Source organism: Melospiza melodia, chromosome 1 (assembly GCF_035770615.1).
Source record: "Melospiza melodia melodia isolate bMelMel2 chromosome 1, bMelMel2.pri, whole genome shotgun sequence".
NCBI classification, from domain to species: Eukaryota; Metazoa; Chordata; class Aves; order Passeriformes; family Passerellidae; genus Melospiza; species Melospiza melodia.
In genome coordinates, this window is record NC_086194.1 from 171,483,678 (window position 1) to 171,506,058 (window position 22,381).

The 22,381-nt window shown below is 45.9% G+C and overlaps 1 protein-coding gene across 15 annotated transcripts in view; it reads left to right on the plus strand.

Moving 5' to 3' along the window:
• ADGRB1 (adhesion G protein-coupled receptor B1) overlaps nt 1-22,381 on the plus strand; it is a 291,999-nt gene that overhangs the window by 146,398 nt on the left and 123,220 nt on the right. For 13 of the 15 annotated variants that reach the window (XM_063174933.1, XM_063174924.1, XM_063174975.1 and 10 more), the window contains 9 exons: nt 2,652-2,826; nt 5,067-5,231; nt 8,630-8,731; nt 10,706-10,812; nt 11,566-11,760; nt 12,766-12,834; nt 16,207-16,315; nt 17,166-17,309; nt 19,780-19,855. In XM_063174933.1, the coding sequence (XP_063031003.1) occupies nt 2,652-2,826; nt 5,067-5,231; nt 8,630-8,731; nt 10,706-10,812; nt 11,566-11,760; nt 12,766-12,834; nt 16,207-16,315; nt 17,166-17,309; nt 19,780-19,855 (1,142 nt within the window). The remainder of the gene's footprint in view (nt 1-2,651; nt 2,827-5,066; nt 5,232-8,629; nt 8,732-10,705; nt 10,813-11,565; nt 11,761-12,765; nt 12,835-16,206; nt 16,316-17,165; nt 17,310-19,779; nt 19,856-22,381) is intronic. The other 2 variants (XM_063174955.1, XM_063175043.1) reach the window with 1 other exon arrangement.

Here is a 22,381-nt window from a genome sequence, read left to right on the forward strand (position 1 = left end):
TTTGGCTGCTGTCCAGAAGACTCTACTTGGAATAAGAATCTCCCAGACACCAAATTGACTCTGTCATAAAAAGACAAATATAAGAAGTCAGAGCTGGCATTGCTTGGGCAATAAAGCATACCCTGAGTTAACATTGATCCATAATTAATTTAAATACAAATAAATACGGGACCGAAACAGCAGTGGAAAAGACAAGCAGCCCAACTGCAAGGCTTCAGCTCTAATTAGTGCCACAAAGGCAATCAGCGAATTGGCAGCGCCAAATGAGAGCGGCGTTGGGGGAATCATTGAAGCACAACAATGGGTGTTTGACACCCCAGACACTCTCAGTGTTTATTACCACCCTGCTCTGAGGATTTGTGGCTACAGTTGATAAAAGTGCTCTGCTGCAGGAACAACAGGGCCTTTGTTCCTCCTGAGATGTGGAGGAGCAGGGTAGGCCTCACATCCTAGGCCACAGGCTAGGCCCCAAGTCCTTGGAAAAGGGAAAAAGAAGGAAAACAATGCCTTCACCAAAAAATGAACATTTTTGAGAGACTCCCACTGTGGTGTGACCATGGCACCAAGCAGTCCTTGGCAGTTGCTGTGATGGGAACCCCACAGCATCCTGACCAAGAAGCATCTTTGCATCAGTGCAAGGTGCCTGGAGGGGCAGCACAGCCACCCTTGTTTCCTCTTTTTTAAAAACGTTTCTGAAATTACAGCTTGTGAATAACTACAAGGAAATTAGCTGTTCCCAATCCCCTGCTGAAAGACCAAATTATGAATTTGACTCCTTTATTTTGCCATCTCCAAATGCTTGCTCTCCTGATAAGCTGCCAATCACCAGCAGCAGGGATGGTGTTGGAAAAATGCAAATCTTTTTTTTGATAAATGCAGTTTTTTGGTAAATGTCATTGAATGTGGTGAATGCAGTCTCGCTTTGCCAACACAGGGAAATGTTTATGAGGGGCAGGCAGCATCATTATTAGGAAGAAATTCTTCCCTGTGAAGGTGATGAGGCCAGAGAAGCTGTGCCTGCCCCATCCCTGGAAGTGTACAAGGCCAGGTTGGACAGGGCTTGGAGAAACCTGGGATAGTGCAAGGGGAGTAGAATTAAATGATCTTTACCTTTCCAACCCATGCCATCCCACGATTCCATGATTTTATGATCAGTCCATGGGAACTTAGCAGCACAGCCTTCAGTCAGAAATGCCATGCTAATTTATACCTGGTAGGACCTACTTGGTGGAGTTTTGGATCATTTCCAAAGAATAATCACCTGTCAAACACTGTGTTTCACATTTTCCCTCGTTGGGATTGATAGGCACTGGCACGAAGCCTTGAATTTATGCACAATAAAAACATAAATGGTTGGATTGTTAAAAACAAGCACCTTTTGGAGATGCATTTATGCCTGCCTGATTTTGCACACCTTGTGATCCCCCTTGAGTTAACAGTTGCTCATTTGGATGCTTTTAACATTTTTTTTTAACTGAGTTTGCAAACAAAAACTTCTCAATTGCAATGGGGATGACACAGGGCTGATCAATTCCTTGCAGATTACATGGGGGACCAGTTGGAATTTATTTTTCTTGGACAGACAAGCAAAGCAAAAAAAAAAAAAAACAAAAACCACGCAAACAAAAAACCAACAAAAAACGAGCTGCAATGTTATTTAAGCCAGAATTCAGACTTTTCAGAGATTCAGGTTGTTTTTCCCAAGTGAGATCTAGCAGCTAATTAGATCTAAACAGAGCATGATGACCACTGTTAATGAGAAAAATGCTTCAGGAAGAGCAGACTGGGTGATGGATCTGTTGATCAGGGACCAATTAGGGTGTAACCACCACACTGGGGAATGCTTCAGTCCACACCATGATAATAAGGCGTATTCCTGTTTCTCTCCAACCCCGTCCCTACCATCTTCCTTGTCCCTCCCTCCTCTATTTAATTATCAAAGACACTGCTGAGTGAAACATCTCCAGCCTGTCAGAGTTAATTCAGCTGTGAGAGAAGTACATTGACCACACACACTCACCCTGTTCCCTGTCCTCTGTTGGAGCACACCTTTGCTTCCACATTTCCCAGCCATGGAATGGTGGATTCCTGTCAATAACACTGTGATTCGAGTTTCTGGCTGTGCTTTAATGAAAAACAGAGAATTTGCATGCTTGAGAAAGTTCACTCTCCACAGATTCATGCACTGCTCTGCTGAAAAATGGGTCCCTTAAAAAAGTGCTGATGGCTCCAAATAGGAAATGTCACAGTAATGTAGTGTTCCCATCAAAGTGTTTAGTGAAAACATGAGCCACACTCTCTGGTGTGATGTCGTGTTGTGATTGGCAACGTTATTAGTTTGGACTTTCATGTCGGAATATCAACAATTTCAACTTCTATGGTATTACGTGGAGTGCGGAACATTAAAATGTTACCGCACATTAAAATGTTACTTGCATCCTGTGGGACTCTGGAGGCTTCAGAGGATCCCAAGAATCCCTGTTGCCACAGTCACCCGAACATTTTTTTAATAATCTCTGCCCTCTTTGAAGTTCTGTGGCTCTGGTTTGATCTCCCCTCCTCGCTCCCTGCTCAGCAAAGGCCAGTGGCTCTGACCACGCAGCTCTTCCCAGAGGGAAAGGTCTTCACATTCCGCTCGTTTTCTTTCTTTGGGCCACTCAGTGGACGGCAACTGGAACGAATGGTCGAGCTGGAGCTCGTGCTCCGCTTCCTGCTCCAACGGGACCCAGCAGCGGACGCGGGAGTGCAACGGGCCCTCCTACGGCGGAGCCGAGTGCCAGGGACACTGGGTGGAGACCCGTGACTGCTTCCTGCGCCAGTGCCCAGGTGGGTGACAATGCCTTCTTCTTCCTCTTGGCCCATCTTCCTCTGCAATCCCAGTAAAATATTTGTTTGGGGAAGACTTACACCCGTTCCGGCGCATCTGGATCATTACAACAGACTGTGCCTGTTGGTTTTCGGTTTCTTTTTTTGTTGTTGTTTAGGTTGGGATTGAAAGTGCTCAAGACGGTATTTTGTGTTCAGATTTAAATGCTTATTATTTCTTATAATCTATATTACATTTTAGATTTCTTATAATCTATATTATAGCTTATAATAATATAATATATATATTTAATAATAGCTTATATTACAGTCTTACAAGTTGTGAGTTTTACAGCATTCCACTAACTAGCTATAAAATGGTTAACTATCTTTTTCTATAAGGTTTGTTAAGGTTAAACTATCTAATTAAGAAATTATATTTAAAGTATTTTCACTTTTAACCAATAATTACCTGAAGTCTGCAATGTGGACTTTTCTAATTATAAAATACCACCCAAACCTATGAACAAAAAGGTGAAGAAGAAGGATTAGCTACTGTTCTAAAGCAGGGACCTGCGCTCCTCAAGACAAAAATCTCAAAACTCTTAGTATCCAAAGTTCCAACATATGCCAGCCAAAATCCATTGCTGGCAAATGTTTCAGGAGACCCCAGAGAGGTGAGTGATTGCCCACAGGGAATGTGTCTTTCTAACCTTAGATATCAGCTTTTCAGCATGAATATATCAATGAAAATATCAATGAAACCCTTCCCTTGCCTCCACAGGACTTCAGCTTTCCTCCTCTTTTTGTTTTGGTCCTCTCCTCCCACCATTTCAATGTTTCCAGTCATATTTCAAGCAAATGGGGGATCCTCCACTGTCTCTCAGCTTTAAACTTTATCAGTGAGAAAGGTCTGTCACAATAAAGCCTTTGTTCATGTCTGTGTAAGATTTGTCACTTCACTTACCTGTGACTTAATAATAATGACAGCAATGACAGTAATAATAATAACAACAGTAATAATAATAATAAAAATTCCTACTGGAATTCATCCTGATCTACCTATTTCTTCAGAGGATCCCTTTACACTCTGGTAGCACCATTATTTGCAGTATTTAACAGAGGTGTTGGATTTTCCTACATGGTCTCAAGTAGGTTTTGATGTTCAGGAATCTCACTCTTTCTTTGCAATTTTGGGAGACCTTTAAAGACAAAAAGGGGCTCCAGAACCCCTTTTAAGACAACCTTGTCTCACTGATTTCAGAGTTATCTGTCAAAGCAACTTAGGTCATACTTTGCACTACATAAAATACAACTAAATAAAGCACCAGGATTTGGTGCTGCCCCTCTTATTTAGTAAGTTTTGTCTACTTCTTGGAGCAGGCATGGATCTCCTGCCTTCCCAAAAGGAATTATTCAACCCAAGATGATGTGGTACCTCAAAATTAAAAGCCCAAATAGTAAAGAGCACATTTAGGCCCTGTTCTAGTTCTGTCACTGAGTTGTTGTGGCACAGCAGAGGAGAATGTTTCCCTACCTTGCAGGCTTGTTGTGAGGGCTAATTAACATTTTTATGGTGCTTTGATAAATGCCATTGTTAATGTAAAAGAAGCAGAATTTTGATAAATGTCATTTTTAACATAAAAGAAGTCACATTTCCACTGGATCTGGAAAGATGCTGGGAGAAGATACAATGGAATGAGACAACATCCCAAACCTTCTTCCAAGGCACATGAAGCATCGGTGCAATGGAAACAGCTGGAGGGAGGTTTATTTGAGGTCTCTTCATGTTTTTTTGCCCAAGGGCTCTGCTGATCTCTCTAAATCCCTGAGCCAGATCTTCTCCATGAAGGTCTATTTTCACCCATGAATTGCACATTACCAGTGAACTCCAGATGTGGAACTGACCTGGCAGATGTGGCTGCCAGGTTAAATCCCTGCCCATGGGAAGAGTGTTCAGGAGCACAGACCCAAATCTCAGCCTGAGGAAGAGATAAGGCTGCTTTTGCAGAGCATGGAGGTGCTGAGAAGAACACAAAACCACCCTTGGACTGATGGGATGGGAATGGGAGCAATGATTTATGTCTGTTAGGGATCAAACCAAGATCCAAAGGAGGAGATGTCCCTTCCTACCAAACCCTGCCCTACACACCCTGTGTTCCTCTGCTCACCTTTGGATCTTGATTCCTTCTGTTGCAGATGATGTTTGGGACATAACAGGCTGTTTCTCCTCTTTTTCCTCCTTTTTTTTTTGTTTTCAGTGGATGGGAAGTGGCAGGCCTGGGGAGTGTGGGGCAGCTGCACTGCCACTTGTGGAGGTGGCACTCAGAGACGTGACCGGGTGTGCTATGGCCCCTTCTTCGGTGGGGAGACTTGCCAGGGTCCCAAGGAAGAGTACAAGCAGTGCAATGACAGAAAATGTCCTGGTATGTACCCCAGACCTCTCCTGCTTTCCTTTGAATGAGGCAGAATTTTGGATTTTAGGAATGGCTTCCATGTCATTTGTCAGAGATCTGAATGCTACAAAGGGTTGTAATCTAATAAAATCCTACGCATGTCCCACGTACAAGACACAAGGTCTAGATTTAACTGTTGCATAACCCAGTGCAACTGTGCTGATTTTAGTGAGTATTTGGTCAATCCCACCAGCCCTGCCTTGGTGGTTTCATCTTTTCATTGCCATAGAGTTACAAGAGGAAAAGAGAAACTGTTTGGTAGCAAAAACTGGTATTAGAGTCTCAAATCTATGAAGTTGTTGAGTGCTGAGGATGCTGCACAGGTTTCCCACCCTTTACCTCTGGGAAGCCTTCACACCAGTAGAAATTTTTAAGAAAAGGATGTGTCTGCATCTGCCAGAGCTTTACCCAAATCTTATCCTCCTGCAGAGTGTAAAAGCTGAATAGAGGGTGAGTGAGCTGTAGGCAGTTGAAAACCTGGGTTTGGATGTGAAAAATAAGCTGGAGTGAACACTTCCAAGTAGGAATGTTCTGTCTACCTCTCAGACTATACAGAGACCAAAAAAAAGTCCTGCCCACCATTTCTGCTTTCTTCCTCAATCTGAGTTGAAGGGCCTGGTGAAATTGCTGGTGGGGAATCAATGGCCTTTGTGATGTTTGCAGTCAGATTGCATTGATTGTAACAGGCCATGAGCTTTGACTGAAAGGGTAATTAATTGTCAGAGCAGCTCAGTGAGAGACAGGAGAGTTTCTCATGGCAGTATCCCAGCATTCCTACTGGAAAGGGGCATCTCCCTAAAGGACAGGGGGCAGCAGTTTTGATGCAGGAGTACCTGGGGGCAGATCTTCCATGTGGAGGCCAAGCCAACCCCTCAGACTCCCTCACAAAGTGCTGAAGACAAAGAGATGAAAGCCAAAGGACTTCAGCATGGAAGCTCCAGCACGTTCAGCTCAGAGATGACAGAGAAAGAAGCTGTGTGACAGCCTTGTCACTCTTCCCAGCTACGCTCTTAATGAAAGGCATCACCTCTCCTTACAAGCTGTGCCTCTCAATTAGCAGTGGCGTGTGAGAATCTCTTCTAACTCTGCCACAAAGCTCTCCCTCGCCACAGAAAATCTTAGCACCGGGTTGTCTGGTGGTGTCTACAGAGTGAGGCAGATTTAGTTCAGCTTCAGCGTGTGCCAGCTGGGGCCCTGGCAGAACAAGCCCAATCTTTTCTTCTTTTTCCGCAGGGGTTGATGCCTGTGCAGTGCTCAAAAGGAAAAAGGCAAGTCTCAGGCACTGGGGCCTGCCAGGGTTCACAGCTAGAAGGGTCTCGCTGCAGTTGTTAATTTGCAAGGGAAGGAAAAGGTGGGGAAAACATCAGAGGCTAAAAATAAACCCGCTCAATTTGTTCTCCAGAAAGTATCACATGCTGGCGTGATTCGATTTGAGCAGAAGAATTGAACTTAATTGGGTTAGTTATTAAAATCTCCCAGTGCAAATAGGTTACTCTGGTAAAAGGGATTTTGTTGTGAAGCAACATCAAAAAGAGAAAAAAAGAAGAAGAAAGGGAAGGATTCTCTCCTGGCCTGGGAATTGCTCCTGTGCTCACTGGCAAGATAACTCCAATCAGTGTATTTTTAAAGAGCATCTCTGATCCACAGCATCCCTCAGTGGTCCCCAGGGACACTGCAGGGGTGACGAGACCAGGAAGTTTTGACAGGCCAGCAGGGGAGAAAAGGGGAGAAGGCATGTGAACATTCTCCCTCTCTGCTTTTTAATGTGCTCTGCTGCTTTGTAGCTGAGGGTGCTGGAAGCTTCCATACCCCAGAACCCTCCTGTGAACCATGGGACAATCTGTGACTATGATCAAAACACAGAGACAAGAGTTTGGAAATCATCTCCCTGCTCTGGGACAGGCTCTGTGGGTGACCAAGTGCTGTCACAACTGGGTTATTCAATCTCTCTGCCCCACAGCTCCATGTCAGCAGGCTGGAAATGAAACTGCCTCTTTTCCACCCCTGTTCTGGCTTATCTGCAGAAGCCACGAGCTGTTGGCTCAGGGATGAGCCCTGCTTGTGTGCAGAGCACAGCTGGGGTCCCGCTGCCCTCCAGAGCTCCATCACAATAGTGATTACTCACAAGGGAACTTTAAACCAGGGGAAGGAGCATCTGTTTCCAGGTAGAGAATTCAGCTTATTCATTCCCAGTGTCTACTGGGGAGGAATTCATCTTTGAACTGCAGCTGGGGTTTGGGGCAGTCTTGGAGCCTGCCTGCAGGAGCAGTGATGTGCAGGCAGCTTGCTGGGTCCTGTAGGAGTTCTTCAAAGAAGCAGGACTTGCCATGCCTATAATTTAACTTTGAGCTCTCCCCACAGCCAGGTTGGTCCCTGGGTAGTCCCAGAGCAGCAGTGGGACATGTCCTGACCAGCTGCAGGCACAAACTCATCTTCCTTCCTGTTGGAAATTTTACATTGAATAATGCAAAATGCACAATGAATAAAAACTGTAATCAGAAACTATTAAATCAAGTTTTTTCTCCTTCCCTCCCTCAGGAGTGACAAATAGCTTTAACACCATCCTCATGGCTCCCTCTGCTTTACATGTTGTAAATAATGAGTTTCTCAGCACAAAGACCTCCTGTAGTGAATGTTTTTCTCCCAGATCCCACCAACTCCAGGACCAACTCAGCTCCACCCATAGACAGAAGCTTCCAAAACCATCCTTCCAGTGATTTTTTTTTTTTCTGTGATATCTCAAAAAACATTTCTGCAGGCTCCTGAGCTCTGCAGCAGTGTTTGGAAATGAGCTTCTGATGCAGTCCCAAGTTGTGGGGCTCAGATCAGCTCTCTTTTGTGCACAAGATGGAAGTAGTCAGAATGAGGACCACCCAGGGGATGTGTCCATCTTGTCTTTTCATTGCTTGTTCTTTCCTTCATTCTTAATCCACTGATTCATGCCAAGCCTCATTTTAGATACATCCAACACTGAAGGTGATGACCCTGAGGGATGGCAGAGGTGGAGTGTGGAGTCATGGAGCTCACTCACAAAAGATCTGCCCATTAAAAATTAAGGAATAAAACTCTTTAGTAGAGGGTAGCAACAGCAGTTTTCTTGCAAAGAACTTCCCCAAGGCAAGGCAAGGATGTGAGTGGACTTTCCCATGGATTCTAGTGAGCTAATCCTTGGTGTGGATGCATGCCCAATTCTGAGACAGGCAGAACAAATTCCAGAGAGGTGAAGTGACTTTGTGAGGGACTAAGCACCGGCAGAGCTGGGAGTGCAGCTCCAACCTCCTGGCTCACAGACCACGCTCCCATACTTCCCTTTCCCATGTCCTTGCTGAGGAGGAAGCTTTACCAACAGAGTTTTTCTCTCCTGGCAGAGCCCCATGAAATCTGTGACGAGGAGAGTCTTGGCCCTGTGGTTTGGAAGGAGACGCCAGCCGGGGATGCTGCCGCCGTCCGGTGTCCCCGCAATGCCACTGGTAAGGGTGACTGCATGGTGGGCAGGTGGCCTCTCATCAGGGGATCCTTCATCCTTTGTGCCCTAGACAGGACAGGCATGTGGACTTCCCTCCCTTTGTCCATGGCTAAATTAACTCCGTCTGGGTTTCTGGTTTTGCTGTGAAAGCACAAACGTCTCAGTTGCTACTGGATAATCTGAAGTGGTTTCCATCCATCCTGTGGAAAGTTTGAAATTAAGGAACACTGGGATACGTTCCCTCCATTATCTACAAAAAGCTTTGCAGAGCAGGTAGAACTTTAGGCTCCTCTGGATTTGGGTGTTGCAGTTCTCTCCAGCCCCCATAAAAGCAGCTGCTGTATGAGACATATTTTGTCCATTATTTTGTTCTTTTCATTCAGAACTCAAAGACATTCAGTTTTCTATATGTGGCAATACGTAATAAAACTTTAAGGGCTTGTCAAGTAAAAATTAATTCTGTGTTTATTTGAAATTAATATACCTGAGCAGCCCCAATAATATATTCTTTTGTAAATGTAATAATTAATAATTTATAAATGTGAGATTCAAAACTAAACTTTAGAATCATGGTCTTCTCACGTGCAAATGATTGGCATCAGTTATGTTCACAAACAATTTTAACCTCTTTGTGGTATCCTTCCTGACTTTCAACTGCCACACTAAAAATTCAGGAAATCTGAATTCTGTTGTCCACTTACACTTGGAAACCTCAGCACCTCTCTAAAAATTTCTTTGAGCACTCAAGTTGAAGGTCTGATTGTTTTGGTGTAAAGTAAAAGGATATGGGCATCCAGGTGTTACCTGTGGCCACAGGAGTGGAAGGTAGTGAAGAGAAGGCTCCAGGAGCAATGCTGGTGGTGGGATTTGTCCTCAGCTGGATGTTCCACACTGCCAGGAAGGAACAGAAATAGTGGCAGCAGTGTCAATAATGTGTAAAGGTTTTATTTTGTTTGAGGGAGAGGGTTGGATGCAGACAGCTCTCTTTGACTCAGCTGGGACAGTCAGTGTCATCCCCAGTGCTGTCCTAGAAGGGCTGTACCCAAAGAAAGGTCACTGAATCCTTTGGCAGCAGCAAAAGGACTGCAGACCCAGCAAACCTGATCCTCAGAGACTTTCCAAAAGGCATCAGGGTGATCCCTCTCCCATTCCTCCTCTCTGTCTGTTCCTCCACATCACAAGGCATGTGATTACCACTGCAAAGCCCTCTGTGGATTGGAGCTGAGGGGAGGCCTGGGGGAGGACTGGAAGCAGCTTTCAGAGAGTTTCAGCTGATGTAAAACTGGTGCTTTTGGGTGTTTATTCCCCTCCAGGCTGCGTGGGCAGCACAAGCCCTGCTTTAGTTGCAAGTGCCAGACCAAACCACCTGGGGAGGCTCGTGGGGCTTCCCAAACCAGGAAAAATGCTGCCACCAGGGCAGAAGAAAGCATCTCTTCACCCTGACTAGCCACGTTCAATTTGTTAATTTTTGTTTTCCTGCCCAGTTCCTTCTGCTGTTCTACAGTAGTAAAAGGCAGGAGAAGGAAATAAAGATAATCCTCCCTAAAGGCTTGTTCAGACATCTGCAGGTGCCTCTGATGCCCTTTGTGCTGGTAGCTGAGTCTGAATTGGTGCACTGACCAGTTCTGGGTGATCTCCATCAAATCCTGAAGGTTGGAAAAGACCTCTGAGATCCTCAGGTCCAACCATTAACTCAGCGCTTCCAGATCCACCACTAAACCACACCCTCAAACGCCACATCTACACCTGTTTTGAACACTTCCATGGATGGTGATTCCACCACTTCTCTGGTCAATTTGTTCTGGTGCTTGCCACCCTTTCAGTGAAGAATTTTTCCTTAATATCCATCCCAAATCTTGCCTGGCACAACTTGAAGGTGTGTCCTCTTGTCCCATGACTTCCTACTCATGACAAATGTTTGAATGTTTGACCTTTCATCCTGTCCTCACTCCTATGTTTGTTTCTTTCATTCTTCCAGGGCTGATCCTTCGAAGATGCATCTTAGATGAAGAAGGTATCGCTTACTGGGAGCCTCCAACATACATCAAGTGTGTTTCTATTGATTACAGGAACATACAGATGATGGTAAGGCAGCCCCTGCTCAGCTCCGCAGGTTTAGGATCCTCCCCAATGATTGTTGCATGGCTACAGTTACAAAAAAAAGAGGGAAAAAAAGAGTTTCCAGTTCTACCTTGATTCTATCTTGTTTTTTTCTGCCTACCTTGTGATGCATGGGCACTCCATGGACAAGAGATGGTTCCTTTCAGCATATTTTAATATCCAGCTTGGCAGAATCTGGGTTTTTCCAGACCTTTCATATCACATTGTCATTAACTATAACTGTGGCTGCATCACTTTTAAATAAGCATCTTAATTTTTGTTAATCATAAATTCATTGTTATGAGAAATTTCTGCTGGTCTCCTGCCACCTTTAGGAGAACTGATCTCTCCTGTTCACAGTAAGGTATAATCTGTCCTAAAATAGTTCCAAATTGATTGTAAGAAAACAAGATTTTTGGGGCATAAATATTCTGTTAGGCTATGAACAGAAGAAATTTTGTAGTGGGACAATTTCTTCTTTGTGGGCAAAATAGAAAAATTCAGTTCTCAGTCATTTTAGAGGCACTTGGAAGATAATTTAGAAGATATCACTCTTTTCTATAATTTTAAAAATACCAGAGGCTCTCAGGCCAGCAAAGATTGTCAGATTCATCTGATCTGCACTCTGAATTGTGAGGGAGGTCAAAAACCTTCCCCTGGCAATTCCTTCTCCGAGCTCATTAACTCGACTTTGACTGTCCCTAAAAGTGTTCCTAGCATTTCTTTTCTGTTTCTCAGACCAGGGAACACCTTGCCAAAGCTCAGCGTGGGCTGATGGGAGATGGGCTGTCAGATGTGCTCCAGAACCTTGTGGAAATCTCCCAGGATGGGACCAGCTACAGTGGGGACCTGCTGTCCACCATGGATGTACTCAGGAACATGACAGAGATCTTCCGTAGGGCTTACCACAGCCCGACTTCTGGGGATGTGCAGGTGAGCCCAGCTGCATTTCCTGGAGCCCAAGGCTGGCTTAGAGAGGTGTCCATGCTCAGGGTTACAGGTTTGATTACAGACACTGATCATAGCTGATACAGTGCTGAGGAAAATCAGATTAATATTTTTCCCAATGTAAATGTCGTTCTGTATTAACAAACTCTTATTTCAAGGCGGTTCTTCCTTGGTTTATAAACTGAGAACTTAAAAGCCAAGGTCACTCTGAACAATTTCAACATGATAGCACTTCACTGCAGAGCCTAATGGATATGAGAACATTATTTGGTAGGAATTTCAGGCTAATGACTTGAGGTAAAATGATCCTGTGGCATTGGGTACTGGGGTGTTAATGTAGGGAAATATCATTGTGGTTTCTTTCTTTATATCCAACAGCTACCAGATACACCCTTGGGATTGGTCATCACCTCATGACTTGAAACATTAAACTGATCCTGCAGGAACTGCAGAGAGTAGTAAAACTGGAGAAAAAAAATCAATAGTTTTAAATTTCCTGTCTCCTTCCTTCTCATTGTGTGCTGCAAAGGTTCTACCATGGACAGCTCCCTCTTGATCCATCTCTGTATCTTCTGCCTGGTCACAAGCTAAAGGGGATCCTGAGGTTTCCATATATTGTAAACAGCAGAAATAATAGAAAAAAAAAGATATGGCAGGATTTATGCAATGGAAGATCATCTGGTTTTAACCAGTTTCTGTCAAATATTTACCATATCTGTCCTTAAAAATCATCAGTAATGGATGCAAGACCTATTCCCAATCCAATGCCTTAGAAGATACAGTAGTAAAAGTGAAATTGTTGGGAAAAAAGTCTTATTAAAACTTGTTTTGCCATTTACATCCTTGGGGACCTGTGAAATGCTCTGGAACCTTTTAGGAATGGGATCATGAGAACACTTTTGGAGCATCTTTAAATCTCATGTGACCTTCCCAGCCTGGGCTATGTTTGCATAACAATCCCTCCTGTCCTCTCTTGTCTCCCTTTTCCAGAACTTCGTCCAGATCATCAGCAACATTTTGTCAGAGGAAAACCGGGAAAAATGGGAGGAAGCTCAGCTGGTATGAACCTTCAGCACCTTCCCTGGGAATAAAGAGACTTTCAGCACAGGGTTAAGCCATGAGGAGGGGAATTTCCAAGCATCTACATGACCTCCTCAGAAGAGCTTAGTTCCAGGCTGAGTCACATTAAAGGAGTAACTCAGGGAGCCACAGGATCTCAGCTCTGAGCCAGACTCTCTGCATGAAGAGCAGTGAAATGCTGGTGGTGCAAACCAAATTTGGCATGAATTTCAAGGGTCAGACTTAGCTGGGAGTTGGAAATCCTGATGTCTTTCTGTAATTCCACTCTTTCCTCTTGCTAAGATAAAGAAGTGGGATCATGTAGCTTTGATTACCTAGCTGAAAAGATGTAGGACTGGAGGGGTTTTCAGAGCTGGGGTCTGCTTGGCTGAGCTTCTGGGTTCAGTTGTGTTTTGCTTTATTTCTCTGAGCTTCTGGGTTCAGTTGTGTTTTATTTCTCTCCTATCAAGATTAGGGATCCTGCTGAGTCCTGAGCTCCTCATTCCTGGAAGTGTTCAAAGCCAAGTTGGATGGGGCTTTGAGCAAGATGTAAGAAGTGTCCTTGCCTATGGCAAGAGCTTGGAATTAGATGAACATTCAGTCCCTTCCAAACCAGGCGATTCTAAGATTCTATGAACAATTCTGTAGCTGAATTCTCAAGTATTAGGGGCTGGTGGTGTTGTTTTTTCTTTCTGTGTCTTATTTGGCTCTAGATTTGTGTGCCCCATTTGAGCTCTCTGTTGTGGAGTTGTGTCACAACATTCCTGTGTCCCTTTAACATTCCTTTTGTGAGCTGTTGCTCCTGCAAAATTCCTCGAAAAGATCTGGAAACAGCAAATAATCCAGAAAAAAAAAAATCACCCAACACACAAAGCAACACCAGAGTCCAGTTATCTTTGCACCAAACAGGAATGTCCTCTGGGAAAAACTTTTAAACAAGTGCTGGCAATTGTGAAAAAGACAATTGTTGAAAGTCTGGAAGATGAGACAGAAGATGGGACTCAAAAACGTTTCCATCATACAACAGCAACTCTGCCAGGAGCTCAGCAACCTTCCCTTCCCTTCCCTTCCCTTCCCTTCCCTTCCCTTCCCTTCCCTTCCCTTCCCTTCCCTTCCCTTCCCTTCCCTTCCCTTCCCTTCCCTTCCCTTCCCTTCCCTTCCCTTCCCTTCCCTTCCCTTCCCTTCCCTTCCCTTCCCTTCCCTTCCCTTCCCTTCCCTTCCCTTCCCTTCCCTTCCCTTCCCTTCCCTTCCCTTCCCTTCCCTTCCCTTCCCTTCCCTTCCCGATATTTTGTGTTTTCCTGTTGAATTTAGATGAGGGTGTCATGGTCTGGCTCTGGGTGTGATGGAGAATCTGGACATGGTCCTGGGCAAGGTGGCCCTGCCTGAGCAAGTGCGTTGGGCCAGACCTTGGAGGCCAGGCCTTGGAGGCCCCTTCCAAACAAAACCATATCCTGAATCTGTGATTCTTTGCCCAAATACTCCAGGTGCCTGTAGGTATTTCAGCACTGAGCAGAGGAGACTGTCAAGTTGTCATGACAACAGGGAAACCCTGTTGAACCCCTTAAAAACAGCTCACTCTGTGTGGCACTTTGTTCCCAGTGGCTCTCCCTGTGCAATCTGCTCTCTGCACCTCCAGGCAGGCACTGCCCACACCACCATGACCTACACATGGATTGGGAACATCACGGGGAGAATGTTTTCCTGGTCTGTATTTTAGTGGGAATTGAGCTGACAGCCCAACACCATGACTTCAGGACACAGAAATCTCCATGAACAGGATGCCAGCAGAGGTTTCAGCAGTCTCTGTGCTTCTCCCTTAAAACTGCTGGACCAAAATCACATCCTGCATTTTATAAGATCAACCAATTCTTTTAAAACAAAGCCTTTGGCTCCCAATTCGCTCATTAAAAATAAACCCTATTTCATTGCAGTCACACATTCCAATGCCCTGTGATCCCCCAGGCAGAAAGATACTGTTCCAGGAAAATAAAAACTAAAACATCCCATAAAAGTATTCAGAGAAGGACTACAATGATTTTTAAAGAGGCTTTGTCGACCATTCTATGGTAAAACCTAAAAGGCAGCATCCAGTGCAGCCTGGATTTGGTTTGACCTTGTGATTTCAATCTGTAATGGAATATAAAAGTGTGCAGCTAAAAATAGCATCCTCACTCAGTTCTCCCCCTTCTGTGCACACCTGCTGTACTGGCAGGCATTTTATTCTCATCCTGAGACAGTTTAAGTCTTACCAAGGTTCCTTGGATAGACAGAGAGGCAGAGACACGCATGGCCACCCCTGTGCTCCTTGCCCACACTCTCCATGGCCCAGCCTTCCTCCTGCCTCCTTCCCATCCTGCTTGTCCCCAGCTGTCCCTCCAGCTCACTCAGCCACCTCAGAATGTCTGGATTATGGTGAGGAACTGAAAACACCCTGAAAGTGGTAGAAAAGGAAAAGAAGAGGAGCTGAACTGCTTTTATTCAGCCTCTTGTGGCATTTGCTGCACCGCTGTGGGCAAACGTGCTTTGAGGAGAGGGCAGGTAGTCAGCAGAGCTTGTTTCAAGTGGATTATAGTTTATGGAATCTGTCACTGGAAAACTGGTTATTGTTTAACAGTTCTGTCTTAAGTTGGCAAAGTACAGGTAAAGAAGAGTCACTGCCAATGTCTCTATCAATGGGGAAAAATAGGAAAGAAATGAGACAGAGAAACTCCAGGACAGCCCAGGACCAAGAACTTGATTCAGAGACTGAGATCCTGGTAACAAAACAGGAAAGGAGAAAACCAGGCTGCCTGAGATTTAACATTGGACCACAATTGTTCTTTGGTTTGGTTGCTTTCAATAGAGGGAGCTGGAAAGAGATGATCTTTAAGACCCCTTCCAACCTACACCATTCTGCATTTCTATGATTTTATCAAAGGAGATGGGTAGGTTATTCTCTTCTCCAGAGGGTCTCCAATATTTCCTTTTGTTTAAAATCGTGCCCACCACCCTAAGTTCTATCAATCTGAGTGTCACTATATAATTTTTTCCTTTTTTCTTTTTCTTTTTCTTTTTCTTTTTCTTTTTCTTTTTCTTTTTCTTTTTCTTTTTCTTTTTCTTTTTCTTTTTCTTTTTCTTTTTCTTTTTCTTTTTCTTTTTCTTTTTCTTTTTCTTTTCCTTTTTCTTTTCCTTATCCTTTTCCTTTTTTCTTTTTGCTTTTCTTGGCTTCCTCTTGTGATTTCCCAGTCCTCCTTCTCCACAGCTCCATAACAGTCCATTATACCCAGCATATGCTCCCAGTTCACTTGTGAGGGCAGAAACCTTTGCCTGCAGAGAAGCTCCTGCTGCTCTCATTAGGATCTGATCCACTCCAAATTCTGCCTCTCTTTGCAGATAGGGCCAAATGCCAAGGAGCTGTTCAGGCTCGTGGAGGATTTCATTGATGTCATCGGCTTCCGCATGAAAGATTTCCGGGATTCCTACCAAGTCACGGACAATCTGGGTGAGTAAACTGGCACTCCCCACGCTGGGAAGAGACCCCCAAAAGCTGTTAATTACTGTGCAATATGGATAACCTTGGCTGTGGGTAGAGAAGGAAGGAGGGGAGGCAGCAGGTGGTGGGATATTAAAAGGTCTGGGGGAAGACATGGATGGGCATAAATACAGGGTGGCTTTTCTCCAAAGAAGTTGGGATTTCATGAGGAAGAAGAGAGATCCACAGAGAGATCTGAGAGATATCTACCAAATGGAGAACAGATGACGAACTGGGCAGAATTAGACTCTTTCTTTTATTTTTTTGAACACAAGAACAGCCCAGCAGCCAATGGAGGCAGCGAGCAAACAGCAGGCAGTGTTTGATTGATGCTGAGCGCACAATCACAGCGTGGAACTTGTTGCCAGAGGAAGTTGCAGAAGCCAAAAAGTACAGATGGGTTCATGATGGGATTAGGAAAGTGCACAAAAGAGAGGTCCAGTGGTGGCTGTTAAAGTTGATGATCTGGATGCAGCCAGGAGCTGAGGAAGTCCTGCTGATTGCTGGGAGGGCAAACCAAGAGATGTCTTGTTCTTCCTCCCACTTCTTATCAGCTGCTGCTGACCACTCCTGGAGATAAGGTGCTGGAGCAGACTCTCCTCTGCCAGATTTAATGCAGGCAGAACCCTTTCAGCAAAGCACAAGCCCTGCTTTTATCTTCTTTCATGTACAGACATCTCCTCAAGACAGCATCACTCCCATGGCTCCCAAGACCCAATCTCTCTCATTTCCCACTAATGCTTCCCATGTTTTCTTGAGCACACATGGAACTTATTGAAGCTGGTTTCACTCACTGGTTTCATTTCTTGCTTCTCCCCAGTCCTTGGTATCCACAAACTGCCTGCAAACGCAGCAACCGACATCACCTTCCCCATGAAAGGCTGGAGGGGAATGGTGGACTGGGCCAAGAACTCGGAGGACAAGGTCACTGTCTCCAAGAGCATCCTGTCTTCAGGGCTCTCAGGTAGGCAGCACAGCCAACACAATTTTTTCCTTCATTTTCTAAGAGTGGCTCCTTCAGTTTGCTTGGTCTTCAGATCCTCTTCCATATCAGCTGGATTTGGTCACAAATGTTTGGTCATCGAAGCACTGTTGAGTGCAAATAAGGCTTTCAAACACGGCCTGACTTAGATTTTGAACTAAACTCCTCACAAAAGTTCAGGGGCAGGTTTAGTGCCTGGGTGTGGATGTTCATCTTTCCCTAAAGAAGCAGGAAAAATTGGCAAACACTTCTTTAGCTGCCCTCCAAGCCTGGATCCAAACCTGATGGAGCCATCTGAGGGTGAGTAGCTGGGAGTCAACAGGTCAGGCTGAGCAGATGAGTCTGCTGCTTGGACAAGCTTTGATACATCTGGGAATTTATGGCCCTTGTGTGAAATTTCCTGCCCCCAGAATTGAAATTCAGAGGCATTTATCACTGAGGCTCCACATCAGGGCATGGATAGGAGCCCCAGCATGGAGGTGATGCCCCAACAAAGCTGGCCTCACTGATAGATCTGGAAATCTCTCATTGCATGCTAGGATAACCCAAAATTATTTATTAAAAAAATCAAAACAACTGGAGGTTTCTGGGATGGTCTGATGAATGAGGGTCCCAGGAACTAGCACACTCAAGGTGCTCATCTTTAGGCAGAGAGAACATTTGGCAGGATTGAGCCCCGAGTTCTCAAAAGCAGGACCCTAAATTGGGCTGGTTGATGATGGGATTTGTTTTTGGCACTCATGGCTTTGAGAGCTGCTGGCTCCCCCTTCCTTGGGACAGAGGCTGGAGCCTGAGTTGTTGCTACAGAAGACCTTTGGCCTTGAGTTGTCACACCAGGACCTTTTGTCATGGGGCTCCCTGCTGGGGATGGCATCAGCCATCACTTCAGCTTGGGAAATCTGAGGCCAAGAACAGTTAAGTGGCACCCCCAAGGGTAAACAGTGAGTCACTGGCAGAGCAAGGACCTTGTCAAGCACTCCTTGTGTTTTGTTGTGCCTTGCAGACAGTGTGAGCTCCCTGGGAGAAGCTGGAGCACATTGGGAGCATTATCCCAGTTTGTGGAAGCCGTGGTGGCTTTGCCTTTTGAAATCTTTAATCACCTATTGGACAAATTGCTGGACCAGACCTCGACAGAGCTGATCCTGCTCTGATGTTGAGGGCTGTCCCAAAAGTGTCCAGCTCTCCATGGAGCTGTTTTCTAGATTTCTGTTGGAAGTATCCTCACACAGACCTGCCCCAGGGACCCCGAGCTGTAGTGACTGAGCAAACAAAACGTGACATCCACCCTGAAGAAACAATTTCCAATCATTGCTCACCTCTCCATGGTTTCCTGAGTACCACCCAGGCCTCTTTTGCCTTTCTTTTATGCAATATCTCATGCTGGTGGTGTAGCTTTGGAGGGGTTACTCAGTGATTCCAGCAGAAATCCACCTCTATCAGTTTTGATCTCACTTTTCTCTGGGAACAGGAGCAGCTATCCTAGCAAAGTGATGGAGACAGGCAGCTTCATAAGACCAAATCCAAACCCCCTCACTGCTGGGAGCTGACTTTGAACAGTTGATTTAGATGGGCCAACTCTGATTTATGCAGTTGGGTGACAAAGTTGCTCTGCAAGCCTGTCTGTCAGTCCCTCCCAGTTATGTGCTCAGCAGATATCCCAATTTGATGGTAAGAAAGATGGACATGCAGAGCTGTGCCTGTCCTGCAGTGATGGAGCAGACACAAAGCTCAGCCTCAGTACAAGATATCAGAGAAACCCCACCTGGTGCTTTCCCAGGCTTCTTCAGCATTGCTTTCCACACAGCCAATTCCTTTTTCTCCCCCAAAAATCCAGCCCCAGGGCTGCCTCTGTTGCCCGTGATTTATCAGGGAAGTTCTGGCTTTTTGCAGCTGGGGCACCGTGAGGTAGTGGAGGAGGAGGATAAATAAGAGGAGAAGGAGGAGTCAAGTGACGTGCCCAGAGGTCACACAGATGATTCAGAGGCTCATCTGGATCTGCTGCAGCCCCCAGAGGCAGCACATGAGTTTTGGGGTCAGAGCAGTCTCAGTGGGACCTCTCCCCTTCCCTCTGGCCTTGTCAGCCCCAGCTCAGCTCTGCTCTCTGATGGCTGATAGCTGTGGACGGCTCCAAAGGCCTCGAGGTGGCTGCAAGAGACCTTTTCACCCTTCAGATTTGGCTGCTGTGGTGCTGTCAGAGGAATTTGGGGGTTTCTGTATGGGGGAGAACCATTTGGGAAGGGTGAGCCTTGGTGAAGGCAGAAATCTGGGATGCTGGGTCACCCCAAAGGTGACAACATCCTGTTGCAGTGATGTTGGCATTAGCCATGGCCCTCCACCACTGGCCATGCTCCTCCAGAGGCCAAATCCTGCCCTGGGGTGTCCTGTGGGGACAGCTGCCACCCTGATTGTCTCAGTGCTGTTGTCTTCTTCCCTCTCCTCTGGTGTCCTGCAGTGTCGGATGACTCCTCTGTCTTCGTGGTTGGGACCGTGCTCTACCGGAACGTGGGCAACATCCTCTCCCTGCAGAGGTAAGAGGGACTGCCTGGGCACGGGGAGCAGCTGGGGAATCACCAGGATGAGCCCTCTGCCTGCAGAGCACTTGTTACCCAGGGAAAAGCAGCGATCACTGGCTGCAATGAGACAGATTTTGACCTGCAGTGGGAATATTTTGACCCCGTGTTCAGGTGGAGCCAGGCTCATGCATTGCGCGCTGGAGGTGCAGGAATGTTTTGTGCAGCACCCCAGACACGAGGGGAGGAAGCTCAGTGCTGCCTTTCCCTGTCACCCTTCACCCTCCAGGAGTGAAACCTCACCCTGCCCTCCTGGTCAGGGGGGATTTTGGCAGCCCTGACAGATGGGGGATGCTCAGCTGCCCTGATCTTCCCAAGCTGCCGGGGAGCTGCCAGCCACACTGAGCCCTGGAGAGCAGCACAGCACAGCAGCACAGAGAAATCAGGCAGGGGAGGAGAGAGGGGAGCAGAGCATGCCTGGCTGCACATGTCTGCCTCAGGCACCAAAGCTTTTGTGCTCAGCACTCCCTTCCCTTTTCTTCGCTCCTCTTCCTTTTCCTCTCACTCTTTTTCTGTTTTTTTTTATTTTTTTTTTCTCCCCAATGACTGGTACTGAGGCAGTAAATTAAGCATCCTAAGGCACCTTCTAAATCTGTTCTGCACTGATTAGTGTGAGCCCATTTACCATAAACACCAGTGCATCTCTCCTCACCGATAATCATTTAAATACCTCCAGATTTAGCACTGGCAATGGCAAAAGAGCTCCGAGTGAGTGCAGAGAGGAATTAGCAAGTCAGCCAACTGTATTCTGTAATATCTTCCATTACAGCAGTGGGAATTAGATCAGAAGGGCAATAAACATCATTGGCTCAAATGATCCAGTGGTATTTCAGCTTTCTCTGGCCAAGCAGGGAATGAGCTCTGATAACCAGGAGCTGCGGCAGCCGCAGCCTCCGAACAGCATTCCCAGGGGAGAGCTGATTTAAGATGTTCCTTAATTAAAGGACAGTCCCTCTTTAAAAAAATCTTGAGTCTTGAATCACCTGTGGAGAGTCAAAGGAAAAGAAAAAAAGATAAATGGAAGCAGCAGCAGCAGTAAAACACCTCTTACTTCAGCGCTGTGCAAATGGACACAGCATAAAAAAGGAGAATGTTGTTAAATAACCACGTAGCTGTCCACGGGTAAAAAATATTTCTGACCACTGAGGAGAGCAGCTATTCCTGGGTACACATAAGAAATACAGACCCTGGATTTGAATCCACTCTGATTCAATGAAGAGTGATTCTTCCAAGGGAAAAAAAAGAAAAACAAAAGTAGATTTAACTTAACAAACAGCACCAGCTGAGCTGTTCCTAATTGTCCCAATTTACCTCCCCCCAAGCAGCAATTCCATCTCTGAGTCACACACTACTCTGTCCCCTTGGATCCAGGGAGCCCAGCAGATCTTGGCAGCTGTGACAATTGAGATGGGCTGCACACAAAACCTGATTTTCCAAACCAGGGAGGTGAGAGAGGCGCTTGGTCCCAGCTGGACTCTGCTGCAGAGGACAGGGACAGCAGAGAGCCACCAGCCTGGCTCTCCCTGTGTAGCTAGCACTGTGCTCACAGCCCTTTGCACACCCTTGGTAGCCACTCAGGAGCCCTCTGAGCTCCTCTGAATTCCTGCTCAAGCCGATCTCCGTGTTTGCTTCCTTCCCAGAAGCTGGGCTGCAACGTGCTTGTAGGAAAAGCGACTCATCTTCCTCCTGAAAGATTCCCCGTGACACTGAGTCCTCCTCCACCCCCGACAAGCTGCTCAGCTGCTTAATTACCTTCTCTGCCAGGAGCCTGCCTCTCTTTTTAAGGCTGAATTTGTCTGGTTTTCACTTCCAGGCACTTGGCCTTCGGGTGGGTGACTGAAAAGCCCTCCCATGTGCAAGGAACTATCAGACAAGCATTCCAAGAGAGAAATTTCGTTTGTTTTCTGGCACCTGGATTGATTTTATGTCTCTGTTTTGAACTCCCTTTGCTGTTTCCTCCTCTCAAAGTGAAATTGAACCCAACAGCACAGTGGAATCCAGACAAGGAGGGTACAGGCAGAAGCTCTTTGCTTCATCTCAGTGGAAAGGATTTTCAAGATTATCTCATTCCAAACCCTTGCCATGGGCAGGGACACCTTCCACTATCCCAGGCTGCTCCAAGCCCCGTCCAACCTGGCCTTGGACACTTCCAGGGATGGGGCAGCTCCAGCTTCTCTGGGAATCTGTGCTAGGGCCTCACCACCCTCTGAGCAAAGAATTTCTTCCCAACATTTAATCCTAACCTCATCTCTTGCAGTTTAAAACCATTCCCCCTTGTGCTAGCATTATTTATCCATGTAAAAAATTGCTCTCCATTTTTTTTTATAAAACTCCTTCAACTTCTGGTTCAGCTGCAGCTTCTTGGCCCCTGATCACCCTTCACGGTCTGCACACCAGTGACTCCTGTGTCCCAACAACGTGCCACGCTGAAAAATCAAATTATCTTTCTGTCTGTGTTGGCTGCATCGATTCTCACCTGCTCCT